Source organism: Carettochelys insculpta, chromosome 1 (assembly GCF_033958435.1).
Source record: "Carettochelys insculpta isolate YL-2023 chromosome 1, ASM3395843v1, whole genome shotgun sequence".
Classification (NCBI taxonomy): domain Eukaryota; kingdom Metazoa; phylum Chordata; order Testudines; family Carettochelyidae; genus Carettochelys; species Carettochelys insculpta.
In genome coordinates this window covers 268,526,816-268,540,701 of record NC_134137.1, presented here as the reverse complement: position 1 = coordinate 268,540,701, position 13,886 = coordinate 268,526,816, and the positions used below count along the sequence as shown (strand labels likewise).

At 42.5% G+C, this 13,886-nt stretch overlaps 1 protein-coding gene across 1 annotated transcript in view; it reads left to right on the top strand.

Annotated features, from left to right (window-relative positions):
• DGKI (diacylglycerol kinase iota) overlaps positions 1 to 13,886 on the top strand; it is a 319,904-nt gene that overhangs the window by 127,166 nt on the left and 178,852 nt on the right. The window contains exons 3-5 of the mRNA XM_074983801.1: positions 1,493 to 1,588; positions 4,845 to 4,919; positions 9,840 to 9,896. Of these exons, the coding sequence (XP_074839902.1) occupies positions 1,493 to 1,588; positions 4,845 to 4,919; positions 9,840 to 9,896 (228 nt within the window). The remainder of the gene's footprint in view (positions 1 to 1,492; positions 1,589 to 4,844; positions 4,920 to 9,839; positions 9,897 to 13,886) is intronic.

Here is a 13,886-nt window from a genome sequence, read left to right as displayed (position 1 = left end):
TTTTAAATGCTAGTTCATATTGATCTAGTTATTGTGAATGCATTTTTATTGCGGAATCAAAGAAACCATGCCTGATACGTTTCCCTAGTAAAAAAAGCCTTGCCTGAAATACCCTTGTGGTGTCAGACAAGTAGTTTTTCTCTCATCATACTGAAAACTGTCAGTTCCATTTAAAAATAAAGAATGTTGACCAAAACGGAAGGAAGCACCCTACTGTCGGACACTAGCTGGTTGGAAAGCACCATCATTTGTGACTTCTGCAATATAGGAACCAAATGCCAGAGAATGGCAAAGCATTTTCCATTGTGCTTTAATTCTGGTCGAGCTTATTCACTTTGCTCAACTATAGCATGCACAACATTTTATTCTTGTTATTAAGCTAATATCACATTCTGTCAGATTTTATAAAGTAAGGTGGGCTAGGCTTGATAAATACATGTGAGCTTCTAAGGAAAGCTTAAGGTGCTGCTAAAAGTGTTCTGGGGATTCATTCACAGAAAACAATTGATTGTAGTCCTGTTTTTATAACAGCCTTTAAAGGATTTGAAGTCTGTTGTCAGTCTTATTTTCTCAGAACTGGGTATGTTTAGTTTTGAGAAAAGGAAACTAAGCAGTGCGGCGAGGGTACCAGGCAACACTCTTCAAATATATTTAGTACTGTTATAAAGAGCATGGTGATCACTTCTCACTGTCCACTGGAGGCAGGACAAAAAGCAATGGTCTTCATCTGCAGCAAGAGAGATTTAGAAAAAGCTAACTATAAGGGTAGTTAAATATTGGAATAGATGTCCAAAGGAGGTTATGAAATCCCCATCAATGAAATGATTTAAGAACAAGTTAGACAAACAGGGATGAGTTTATACAGTACTGCCTCAGCCAAGACAGCTGGTCTGGATGTCCTCTTGAGGTCCCTTCCAGCCCTACATTTCTAAGTTTTGATGTTTCACTTCCCCCTGACTGACTGCTGGATCACCCATACACTAGCTTGATTTTGAGAGTATTAAACAGTAGGAGATGGCATCCTACAGTTATAAACCCAAGGACTTTACTTCTGACGATTAACATTCCAATGGCATTTTCATGAGCATGGCTGTATGCTTCTTTTATGTTAAGTTCTATTTTAAATATCGTGGTGAAATTCATACTAATGAAAGCAAGGAATGGATAGCACTGCTTAAACTAGGCATGATGCGGGCAGGTGCTAGGTAAAGTTTCTCCAAGCAGCTCTGTCAATGACCTTGGTCCTGATCAGCAGAACTCCTCTCATTCTACCAGTCTTCTTGTGAGAGGGATGGCCAAGTCTGACATGCAGTGTGATGGTTTTGTGCTGTGGAAAAACATTCAACTGATTCTAGGACGAGACCTTCGAACTTTTGGCTTAAACTGCAAGTGCTGATGAGTTAATCATCATCAATTTTTAATTTAATCCAGCATTCAAATCCTTTAACATACTGTGTTCAGCTCAGCCAATTGAACAATCATTTCTTCTCAGGAGAATGCCGTGAATGGAGAGCACCTGTGGCTGGAGACCAACGTCTCTGGGGACTTGTGTTACCTGGGGGAGGACAGCTGCCAAGTCAAATTCGCAGTGAGTGTAACAGTTTCAGATTTTCTTATCTGCTTGTAGGGCAAGGAACCCAGTTTTGCTTGAAGAGACTACTTTCAGAAGCTTGGGAACTTGCCACTGGTCAAATCCTTCATCAAAAATTAAAATAACCTCACAAATTGTATTGCTTGTACTAATAGAATGTAATCTGAGGTGTCCACCAAGTCCTAATTTGAGCAAGCTCCCAGTGATGTTAGTAGAAGTGTGCCAGAAGAAGAAATGAGTTAAAGACCCCTGAGAATTTTGCCCATTGAAAGTAGCATAGACTTTTAAACATATCTGGGCCTAAATCACTGCTGTGTTGTTGGAGTTTGGCGAGGGGACATCTCCACTGAAATCAGTCCCTTGGAACAGAACTGCAGTAACAGGGGTAAAACAAGACCATTTTGGAAACGTTGGTGGCAGTGGCAGATTAGCCACGGGCCTAGAGGGCCCATGCCTAGGTCCTGAGAAATAGGTGTCCCTCTACCCTGACCTGCTTCATCCACCTGCAGGATGCTCCTGCTGGGGAGTGGTGTCAGGGCATGGGGTCTTGCCCCTTGCTCTGCTCTATCCTGTGCTCCTACCAGGGAGTAGGAAAATTCCCTTAAGCCTTGACCCTGCTCCCTAGTAGGGGTGCTGGGTGGTGAGGCAGGCGTAGGGCAAGCCCCAAACCCTAACCCCATTTCCCCATCAGGAGTGCTGGGAGGTGGGGAGATAGGAGGAGTGCAGGTGGAAGGGGTGGGAAAGGGTTCCCACTTGTTATGGCCCAGGGCTCCCCCAAAAGGTAATCTGCCTTTGGCTGGTGGACATTTTAGCTGATGGAAGCCTTTTCCAGCCAACAGGACCACAGACGTGGATTCATGTGGGAGAACTGTCAACTTTTAATCCTGGGTCTTTTTTGGCTTAACTGAAATTCTTTGTCTTATGTTTTAAGGTTTTGTTGACTGGGGACACCTATTAATGTAACACAAAGGAACACTTGTGCTGCTTTCAGCTGTGGGTGTGTGAACTGTAGATGAGAGGATATCCTTAACTCTAATTAGATTTTGCTTATCTTGGTCAATTAAAGGGCGAATGCTTTCCCAGTCTGAATCTTGTTGGAGATACCACTTCTTTCTATGGCTGCAGTGGCCTTTCTATTACTTAGCTTTTTACATATAAAATATTTTTAGCTCAGATATCTTTTAATGGAAAAGAGGTATGAAATAATGTATAATTGCATTTATAGAAAAAAGTTATAGAATTGTTTTTTATAAAAACATAAGACCCTAGCAGGATGTGAACTCTCATTCTTTGAAATATGAGCTGATGCTTTCTGGCTGCATCTACACTAGGCCCTCCTTTTGGAGGGGGCATGATAAGGAGGGATTTCAACAGATGCTAATGAGGTCCTGCCATGAATATGCAGCTCCTCATTAGCATAATAGCAGCCGCGTATGATCTGAAAGTGCTGCTTTCGGAACGCACGCTGCCTGTGTGGATGGGGGCCTTTCGAAAGGCTTCCCCTGCCTATGAAAGCCTCTTCTCCCTATTTGGTTTTATAAGTAGTACATGAGACAGAAAAGACTCAAAGTCTGAATTTTTCCCACCAGTCTTTCCTTGCTAATGCTTGGAATCAGTATTATAGGAACCCAACAGTCAAAAATCATGAGAACAGCTCCCTAAATTATGAGATTTTACAAATCATGGCAGTTTAAAAAGAACCAAACTTTTTAAAATGTTTCCTTCTGTTCTGTTCTGGAACCGTTGTTTCATGTTTTCAAGCTTTTCTCTGCAATCGTGAAGACTAGAGATTTACTTTTTATGAACTCACATGCTGACATTCTTATATCATAAATCCATCAGCTGAAGCTATAAGAAAAGCACCAGAAATTGAGAGACTTGCCAGGAAATATCTTGGTTTGACAACTGTGAAGATTTACTAGTGTTGTGTTAGCTACAAGAGAACTGTTCCTTCCTAATTCTAACTAATAACATATTGAAAATTATGAAGAAAACATTAATTATAGGTTCTCAGTGACTGTGATAAAAATGACTGCAAAGTTTCAAGCAAATCAACCTTAATTTACTGTGTTGACAATCTTTCTGTCTCTCAGTCTTAAATGTTTATATAAAAATGACATTTGTGTCTCATTAGAATGATTATGTGCGTATAAGAACAAGAAAGAATGAAGTTTATGGGTGAAGGCTTTCTGTCCTTAAAAGGCATTCAGTGTTGTCTTTAATAAGAGTGTGATCTGTCAGATTTTATGGGAATAGTTGTAAAAGCTGATGGAAATTAATATAAGATGATATATTTTATACAGAAATGTAAAACCACCTTTAAGAATTTAGTGGGGGATTTATGTTACAGCTGTTCCAGGTTTTATAGGTTGGTTAACAAAATTCTGCAGGACGATTATTATTCTCTATGAATTTGTTTGTAAGGCATTGGTCACAGAGATGCTCCATCAAATTCACTGCTTAATATAAACATTAGAAGAGGAACTTTTTTGCCAGTTTGGCTTGGCAACAGCCACTGTTTCGAAATAACTTCGTGCGTGTCTACACAATGCAACCACTATTTTGAAATAATTTTGAAATAGCTGTTAGCTTAGTTCAAAATTGGTAAACCTCCTTCCATGAGGCATAGCACCTATTTCAAAATAGGGGCTCTGTCGACAAGGAATAGGGGCTATTTTGCAATAGGCTATTCTGGAATATCTTCTTTTGAAATAAAGCTGCTGTGTAGATTTAGTATTTTCGATTAGAGCCCCTGGAAGCAATGCTTCCGGGGGTCTAACTGGAAACAGGCTCTGTGTGTGAACACACTATTTCAGAATAAGTTTTGCCTATTTTGGGGCTCCCCTGTAGTGAAGACGCATTATTCTGGAATATCTTGTTTTGGAATAAGAACTCTGGAATAAACTATTCTGGAATAACTCTGCAGTGTAGACAGATCCTTGTGGTCCAGAATATTGGCAGTAACTTTACTTTTTAAAAAAATATTTTAAATTCTTGTTTCCAGTTCACATTACCACGCCATAGGTTCTATGCCGCACCAGGTAACATTGCTTATGCCTTTATTCTTGACTAGTCACTTCAAGCTGTTTTTCAACACATACGTCAAATTGGGTGTTGATGACAGTCTAGAAGATCTCTTGGATCAGATGAGGGAAAGAGGAAACTGTCCAGCCTCTGGGGAATGTTTTTGCTACTGTAAATGATTTCCCTTCATCGCATACAGGCTCACCCACACTACTCTTAACTGTTGTAGAAATCGGCTCTTCGACGGAAGTGTGCTGCCTGCAAGATTGTGGTCCATAATGCATGCATGGAACAGTTAGAAAAGGTAAGAGGACGCCCCCTGTTGGAATACTGAATACACAGTACAAATTTTAAATCCATAACTGAGTGTTACGCTGAAAACACCATGAGATTATTTTCTGATAAACAAAGTACATTAACGGGCTTTCATAATATCATAGGTAGAAGTGGTTGGAATTTTTCAGTTGGAAACATTTTTTCCTTTATAGGTAAACCAGACATTTTCAAGAAAAAAATAAAAATGTTGTTAACTTTTACAAACATTTTTCATGGAGGGCATGCAGGGCTTTTAATTAAAATGTTACCTCTTTGGACCCAAATAATTCTTAAAATTGGCTTACAGCAAATGAAAGTCTTGAATAATGTTTCAAAAATGTTTTGATGTAAATTTTTAATCATTTTTTTTTAAACCAAACAGGTCTGTTTTGAACTGTGTGAAACAGAAACAACCTTGAACGTAAAATAAAACCTCAATAGAACGGACCAATGCGGGGGAGGAGCGTCTGTTAAAACTGAAAGTCCGTTCTATCCAAGGGCTTACTCCTTTGGCGCCGAGCCACCCATGCTCTGGGCAGGGCACGGGGGCTCTTCGAGCTCCCAGCTGCCTGCGCCCCAGATCTCAGATGTGGGGGGAGGTGGGACATGGCAGCGGCAGCTCTCTAGGGACCCCACATCTGTGGCAGTCTCAGCCACCTAGGGTGCGTGAGGGGATACAGCAGTGGCAGCTCTCCAAGCCGAGGCCAAGGACCCCGCAGCTGCGGTGGTCTCAGTTGTGGGGGGACTGGAGGCGTCTCTGGTGCGTCGCCATTTATGGTACTGTAGAGCACAGAACCATACTTGACTTTCTTTGAAGGGGAGGCTAGCAGATGTCCATTATTATTACCAATGTCCGGTAAAATGGGGTCCACCATATTGAGGGTTTACTGTATGATATTTTAACTGATTTTTAAACATATTATTATCCTGCTGTAATTACAGGGGAAAATGTAGACTGAGAATGAAAGATAGGAAATGCTCTGCTTCCTATCCCATAACATATTTTCCAGCCACATAATTCCATCACAAAAACAGCATAACTCAATTTACGGCAGCTGGCATCGTTGAAAAAGATTGCAAGATTAGCAACCACCATAATTCTTTTAACAGGGTTCCCTAGAGTTTTCCTGCTCCCAAACTTTAGGGATGAAGCACTTTGAGTAACAACTGGAAATGTTTTATAAATTTTCCCTTGCCTTAGTAAATAATTTATTTTGAGATCCATCCTGCTTGCAATTGTCTCTAAAGCAAGCTCCCCAAGCCTCTAAGACTGTATTGCTCATTTAATACAGTTTTCTATTAGCACTCCTTCATGTGATAATATGTATATTCCTGATTGTAAAGTAACTCAAAATCTGTTACAGGATTAATTATTTCCCCATTAGGATTCATGGTGGAAAATCCTGGTGCATTGAAATCAATGCCATTACACTGAATTTAATAGGGGAACGGGGGTGGGGAGCAGAATTTTACCCCATATATTTAGCACTGATTTCTTGCACGGAAATGGGTAATATATTAAAGATTTGAAGGGGATGCCTCTTGGAAAGAGATTTTAATTTCCCCAGATTTGGCTGAGTTTTGCTAAATGTCATTAAATACAAATTAGCTGGGAATATGTAGCACTTTAAAGACTAACAAAATGATTTATTCGGTGATGAGCAGTAGGTCTATCCCATGAAAGCTCATCACCACATAAATCATTTTGTTAGTCTTTAAAGTGCTACATTTCTGCTGCTTTGTTTTGTTGGAGTACAGATTAACATGGCTTCCTCTCTGTTACAGATTTGCTGGGTTATTTTTTCAGTGAGTTTTAGTACATTCCGGTTCACAAAAGGGAAGGTGAAATAAAACAAAATTGCATCGACCAATTCCTTCAAATTTTTTAATATTTTAATGTTTTACCAAAAGTGATGATAATTTCCTTCTTCTTCACTAGTTTATAGTATGCCAAAGAATAAGATAAAATGCACACTCAGATGCAGGCCATTGAATTGAATATTGTTAGGTTGTTAGAATGTTACTAGTCAAGAGAGTTTGAAATTCACTCCTCTGCAGAGGCTATCCCAAAATCTGCACATAACTTAAATTCCATTTTATGGTATGTCACTGGTAGATACACATCATGCTTTATCCTCTGCTTTGGGGTGAATTTAACTAAATAATTAGACTTAGGTGACTTTTCAGTCCTGAACTTGAATGGTAAAGCAAAGACTCCAGATGAAAAGCATTGGAGGAGGGATGATAGCATTGCAAGGTTAATCTTTTTTCACAGAAGAAATATTTTCAATAACTTCACTTTGATTCAGAGCTTCCAGATATACCTTAATGAATGGGCAGGACTGACTTAATTTGTTTAGGTTTAAAAACTAGTCATTAGTGAGCATTGGAGCAGTGAACTGCCAACAGCTTAACGGCAGTCTGCTGGGAGTTTATAAATGAGAGTTTGAATGGGGAGTTTGAGGTTCTTTTTTGTTTTTCTTCCTAAGAATAGAGTATTGGAGAAGAAGACAATGATTGCTTTTGAGACAGTATTAGACATGACCAGAGAAGGAGAGGACAGAACAAATCTGCAGAATGTGTATCATTCCTTAGAGGGTCTCTGATGGAAGCTACTTATGCATTAAATGTCACATGATAAAAGATACAAGAATTAGAAGTGCAGCTGGGGACTTTGATGGAATTCTGATGGGGATATGAAGGAATAACGCAGGAGAGAGAGGTGGTTCAGACAACTCAAAATGTGTAGATGCCTGTTGAACAAAAGGAGCTAGAGGGAAGATGGTCAGAAGAGGAGGGTGATTCATAGGATAATATGATCATGAGGCACAGGAAAAGACCAGCTAGTGGTGGTTAAACTGAGTTGAGTAACAGGTTTACCACCCTAGAAAATGAAGAGGAGAAACAGACCAAAGATGGGGTGCAAGGAGGAAAAGAAGGGATACCAATCCCTGCAGAAGAGAGGAAGAGATGATGGAGATAGCCTAACAAAGAATGAAGATGGTGCGGAAGGTACTGCTAGAGAGAACATGAAAGAGAGTCCTACCAACCCCAGCAACAGATGGGTCTATGTGATTAGGGATGCCAGATGCACCAGGTCAGATCCAGAGAACAGAAGACTTCGCTGTCTGCCAGAATCAAAGATATGAGACGAGGGTGTGAGGCTGAAGAGATTCCTAAAGGGTCTAAGGAAAAATCCACGGATTACACTGCAAGTGGGGATGAACAACACTGGTAAATTCTCAAGAATGACAATGCTTGGCTGTGTAGGATGCTGAAAGAGTTGGATGCTTAGATGATTTTCAGTGAAATACTTCAGGTCTCTGGAGAAGAAGAGCAAAGGCATGACAAGGTAATGAAGATGGACAGATGGTTCAAGGATTGGTGCTGTGAAGAAGGCTTGGGGATGAGTGACCTTTGGGAGGCATGTGCAAAAAGAAGAATCTTCTCAACTGATGGACTCTACTTGAGCAGTTGGAGAATATTGTCCTTCTGTGATTAAGGCTGACATGAGTGTTGAAAGAAGAAATTTAAACTAGGAGATGTGGGGAGGAGATTGGGAGAGAGAACTGAAATCTCTACACCTGGGTTCAATACACAGTCGGAGTTAAAACAGCTAACTGCAGCTACAACATGGAATAACTGAACACCATAAGTCTCCTTTGTCCTTTCTCCACTCTCGTGCCTGCTAACTCCCATCAGCAGTCCTGTCCTCCCCCATTGTATTCTGGGAGGTCTTTTTTAATCTTCTTACTCTGAGGTGTCAGAGGTGGCTGCAGGTGGAGATGGATGTTGAAAAGGATGGGCTAGGGCTGGGAGGTGACACCAAGCAATCTCTACTTTATGAGCGTAGCTGGCTGGTTCTTGCTCACAGGCACAGGATTGAACTGATCACCATGTCTAAGACTGGGTAATGGCAGTGATTTTGGGGAGTCTGGGGTTTGCTTTCCTCTGCAGCAAGTACGTGTGGAAGCGCTTGTCAGGATTATCTACTTATATCTTACGTCATCACTTTCCTGCTGCTATAGGGATCTCAAGCACTTTTTTACTGTCCCTGCAACCCCTTTTCTCCCACTCCTTCCTTGTTCTCCCTGACACTTGATGGTTCTTTCTTCATGACCCTCATTGCTTCCTTCCCATCCTTTCTTTTTGTTTCCAGTCTGTTTTATATCAACATTTTCAGTTTTATGGACGTGCCTGCGACCTGTAGTCTACGCTGCCCTCAGAAACAGAGAATGTAGCTTATCCTGTTCAAGGCACATCTATTCTGGATAGGATTTATGGGTGGGTAAGTGGGAATAGACTGACAAAGAGCGGGGACAAATCTACTTGCCCATTTAGGGGGAGTTCCAATATTTCTCATGCTATTGGTGTGCAGAACCTAAGCTTTCATTTAAAAAGGAGTAATGCTGAGATTTTCAAAGAGCCATGGAAGAGTTTGATGAGCTGCTCCCCCTGACTTTAAAACCCCCTGCTAAGCCCTATCTTTGGTTGCAAAGATAACCTTGCTCATGCAAAGCAAGGCTCAACTGATTCAATGCTGCCTTTTATGAGGAGGAGGGCAAGCGAAAAAGAGAAACTGAGAAGATTGCCACAACACTGGGTAGACAAGACTTGTTTTGAGACATGGATTGTTTGGGCAAGTGCAGACCAATGTTATTTATTTTATATAGATATGTTATTTAAGAGTAAGTGAAGTCTCTTAGTGGGGACCCTGGATTTTCAGTTGAGCTACTATGTTTTTGAAAAAGGGATTGTGCCGAGCCCATCTAATACAATATATGGGATCAGTTCTCACTCATCATATTACCAGGCATATTGTCAACATTTACAGTGACCTCTGGTTTCTGTTTACCTTCCAATGCAATATTGATTTTTTTTTATTTATGTGCTTTGCTTTTAATGGCAGATTAATTTCCGATGCAAACCAACTTTCCGAGAGGGGGGTTCCAGGTCTCCAAGAGAAGTAAGTAATTTATGATTCATTGTTGCTCCCCTCCATGATTTGTGCGCATGGTCCTGGAGTAGGAACGTGGCTTTTAGAGTCATGGAGCCTTGGAAAGAGAACTGGCCCCCTTATGGGACACATTGGCTACGTCTACACGTGAAGCCTACATCGAAGTAGCTTATTTCGATGTAGCGACATCGAAATAGGCTATTTCGATGAATAACGTCTACACGTCCTCCAGGGCTGGCGACGTCGACGTTCAACATCGACGTTGCGCAGCACCACATCGAAATAGGCGCTACGAGGGAACGTCTACACGCCAAAGTAGCACACATCGAAATAAGCAGCCAGGAACAGCTGCAGACAGGGTCACAGGGCGGACTCAACAGCAAGCCACTCCCTTAAAGGGCCCCTGCCAGACACAGTTGCACTAAACAACACAAGATCCACAGAGCCAACAACTGGTTGCAGACCCTGTGCATGCAGCATGGATCCCCAGCTGCCGCAGCAGCAGCCAGAAGCCCTGGGCTAAGGGCTGCTGCACACGGTGACCATAGAGCCCCGCAGGGGCTGGAGAGAGAGCGTCTCTCAACCCCTCAGCTGATGGCTGCCATGGCGGACCCCGCTATTTCGATGTTGCGGGACGCGGGTCGTCTACACGTGCCCTACTTCGACGTTCAACTTCGAAGTAGGGTGCTATTCCCATCCCCTCATGGGATTAGCGGCTTCGACGTCTCGCCGCCTAACGTCGATGTTAACATCGAAATAGCACCCAACACGTGTAGCCGTGACGGGCGCTATTTTGAAGTTAGTGCCGCTACTTCGAATTAGCGTGCACGTGTAGACACGGCTATTCTGTTCTTCACAATGACCATAAAATGAATTCTAGACAAATAGTCCCATTAGTTTTATCAATAACATCAGTGTCTTCTTTTTCCATGTTTCCCCAATATACTCCTACTTATATTTCATGTTCTTCATTTTTTATTTCCTATCCTTCTGATTCTTCTATCCTTGCACCCCCGTTATTCCTTTTTCTTTCTACCACCCTCTTTCCCCTCACTTTGGCAATAGCACCTTCAGCGTTTAGACTCTTGTTAGTCTACAAAATTAAAAATGAAAAGGTTCAAGAAATGCAAAAGTTAATTTAAGCTACAGTATGAATTTGGCCACATTACAGATGCTGTTTTACAGTATTTAGGCATATATTTCATTGTATAAACACCAAGGAACACATTTAAAAAGAATAAGCAGGCCCAGAAAATAGCTTGTGTGAAACAAAGTACAGTTAATATAATTGTAGAAAATTATTTCATGTCAGGCAGTCACATTTAAATTCCCATATTGTTTAGGTTTTAAATAAAAAAAAAACAAAAGGAAAAAAGATAGAGTTGTTTTTCTTGTGCTGTATCCCAGTTTCATTGAAAAGCCAGACAGACTTTGGTGGCAGGGTGCCCCCATGTCTTGCCAGGTCCCACACCTCTCCCTCTGGCTGGAGTGTTTAGCCTGCACCCACCTCTGTTTTGGTCTGGTTGGTCAGTCTCTTTCCCTCCTCTAGCCACTGCCACAGCTTTCAGCCTCACTGGGGGGTAGGGAGAGCCCAGGCACTCCTCTCCCTAACTATCAGGGTTTCCTCATCTGTCTTGTCTCCCTTCATCTCCCATTCAACAACTTCCCTACCTCTTCTCTCAGTCCCAACTGCTTCCCTGACTGAGACAGCTTTTAAAAGCCCTGCCAGCACCACTGCAGTGAGATCAGCTGGCTCATTACTTAATTGCTTCCACTTGCCTGCTGAAACAGCTGTTTCCCTTCCACCCCTACTGTGTCCTGAGGTGCCTTTTGCCTCTTCCTAACAGGGTCTCCTGGCCTGACCCTGCTACATTTCCTTTTAACACTGAGTACTGAGAACCCAGGAAAAAAATTGAAGCGTAGGGTAGAGGGTACAGTATAAATTATGGCCTAGACTGAAAGTTTACTCTTAACCCATAGCAAGTGGCTGTGCCTAGCTGTGCTGCCTCAGGAGTAGACCTGTTGGCTCTTAGGAAGGCTTGGCAGGATTTTGTTTTTATTTTGTAAAAATTTTGATCTACAATATTGGTGTTTATTTGAAACATCTCAGTTTTTTCTACATGTATTTTCCAATGTGCACAAAATAATGGATTTTAGCATTTTTAAAATATTTATCAATGCAAATTTTCATAGCTGGGGAATTTATGTGGGATCAGACTAATCACCAAATAACAATAAAAGTTAGGATTCAAAAAGTTAAAGCTTTATAACCATTAAAACACAAATGGTCTACACCATGTGACAAAATACCCAAAAGGAACAGCTTTAAATCCAACTGCACTAAGATCTCAAGTAGCATATTTCTTTCCCTGCCTATGTTGGTTACTGTTGGTGGAAATATTTTTCTTTGGTTTGTGTGTGCACAGTGAAATTGACTCTTTATCAACATTGACCAATAAAAATTGAATCCTTTCGAGCCTGCTCTGAGGCTTCATCGACACTTGGTATTTGGGGTGTGATCCTTGGCTTGCACAGATGTACACCAGCTGTTACTGAGCTAACAAGCTCCAAAGAGTAGCATGGGTCGCTAACTGATCTGAGTGCAGACCCTCCCTGACCCCATGGTTACATACTCAAGGGGACTGGCTTGTGCGGCCACTTGCTGCTGCCCTGGCTACTGTGGCTGCACTGCTATTTTTAGCGAGCTAGCTTGGTGAGAGCTAGCGTAAGTATGAGTACATATACACTGCATGGGTGATCTTCTGGAGTTTGATTTAGGGTGGCTGGAGTGGAGGACATGCTAAATCAAATTTACAGATTTCCCCCATCAACCGCTGCACTCCTGCCTTGCATTAGGAGTAAGGGAGGTCGACAGGAGCACAGACTTCCATCGCCCTCCCTCAGTGGAGACAGTGCAGAAGCCTGAATTAAGGTATGGAGAATTTAGCTGCGTAATTAACGTAGCAGAAGTTGCATGCCTGAATTTGACCTTGCCCTGTAGGCAGACCTGCCCTATGTCTTTGTATGCTACACTTTGTACACTTCTAGTTCCAAGTGTAGATGTAGCCTTAGTTTATTGTCTGCTCAGCAACTGATGGTAAGTATCATGGGCAGCGGGTATCAGAGGCAGAGTAAGGCATTGCCCTCCTAAATGGCCAGCCTGACCCCACCCTCACTCTGCCCCCCTTCCCCCAAATGTTCTCTGCTTCAGTGCAGCTCCTGGGCTGTCCCTAGGTGTCAGCTACTCTGAGGCTGGGGACAATGGGACAAGGCACCCTGCCTTACCTTCAGGGCAGGAGACTGACAGCATCTGCCCTCCCTGTGCTCCTGGGGCAGGGAGGCTGGGGCCCCACCCCAACCATGCTCCCTGTGTGCCAAACCTGGGGAGACTCATGTGGGGGGCTGGAGGCCTGCCTCTGTGGTGGTGGTGGACATGGCTCCAGCGGGGGGCGGGGCAAGGCCTTGGGAGAAGGTGGCAGGGTTGGGGACTTGCCTCCCCCAGCCCCAGATTCCCCCAGTGCCCATGGTGAGCATGCTAGTTTTAATCTACAATACCAGTGCAGATAACATAAGAACGGCCATACTGGGTCAAACCAAAGGTCCATCTAGTCCAGTATCCTGTCTGCCGACAGTAGCCAATGCCTGGTGCCCCAGAGGAGGTGAACCGAAGACAATGATCAAGCGATTTGTCTCCTGCCATCCATCTCCCGCCTTCGACAAAAGGCTAGGCACCATACCTTACCCCTTGCTAATAGCCATCTATGGACCTAACCTCCAAATATTTATCAAGCTCTTTTTTAAACTCTGTTAGAGTCCCGGCCTTCACAGCATCCTCTGGCAAGGAGTTCCACAGGTTGACTGTGCACTGTGTGAAGAAAAGCTTTCTTTTATTCGTTTTGAACCTGCTACCCATTAATTTCATTTGGTGTCCTCTAGTTCTTATATTATGGGAACAAGTAAATAACTTTTCTGTATTCACTTTCTCCACACCATTCATGA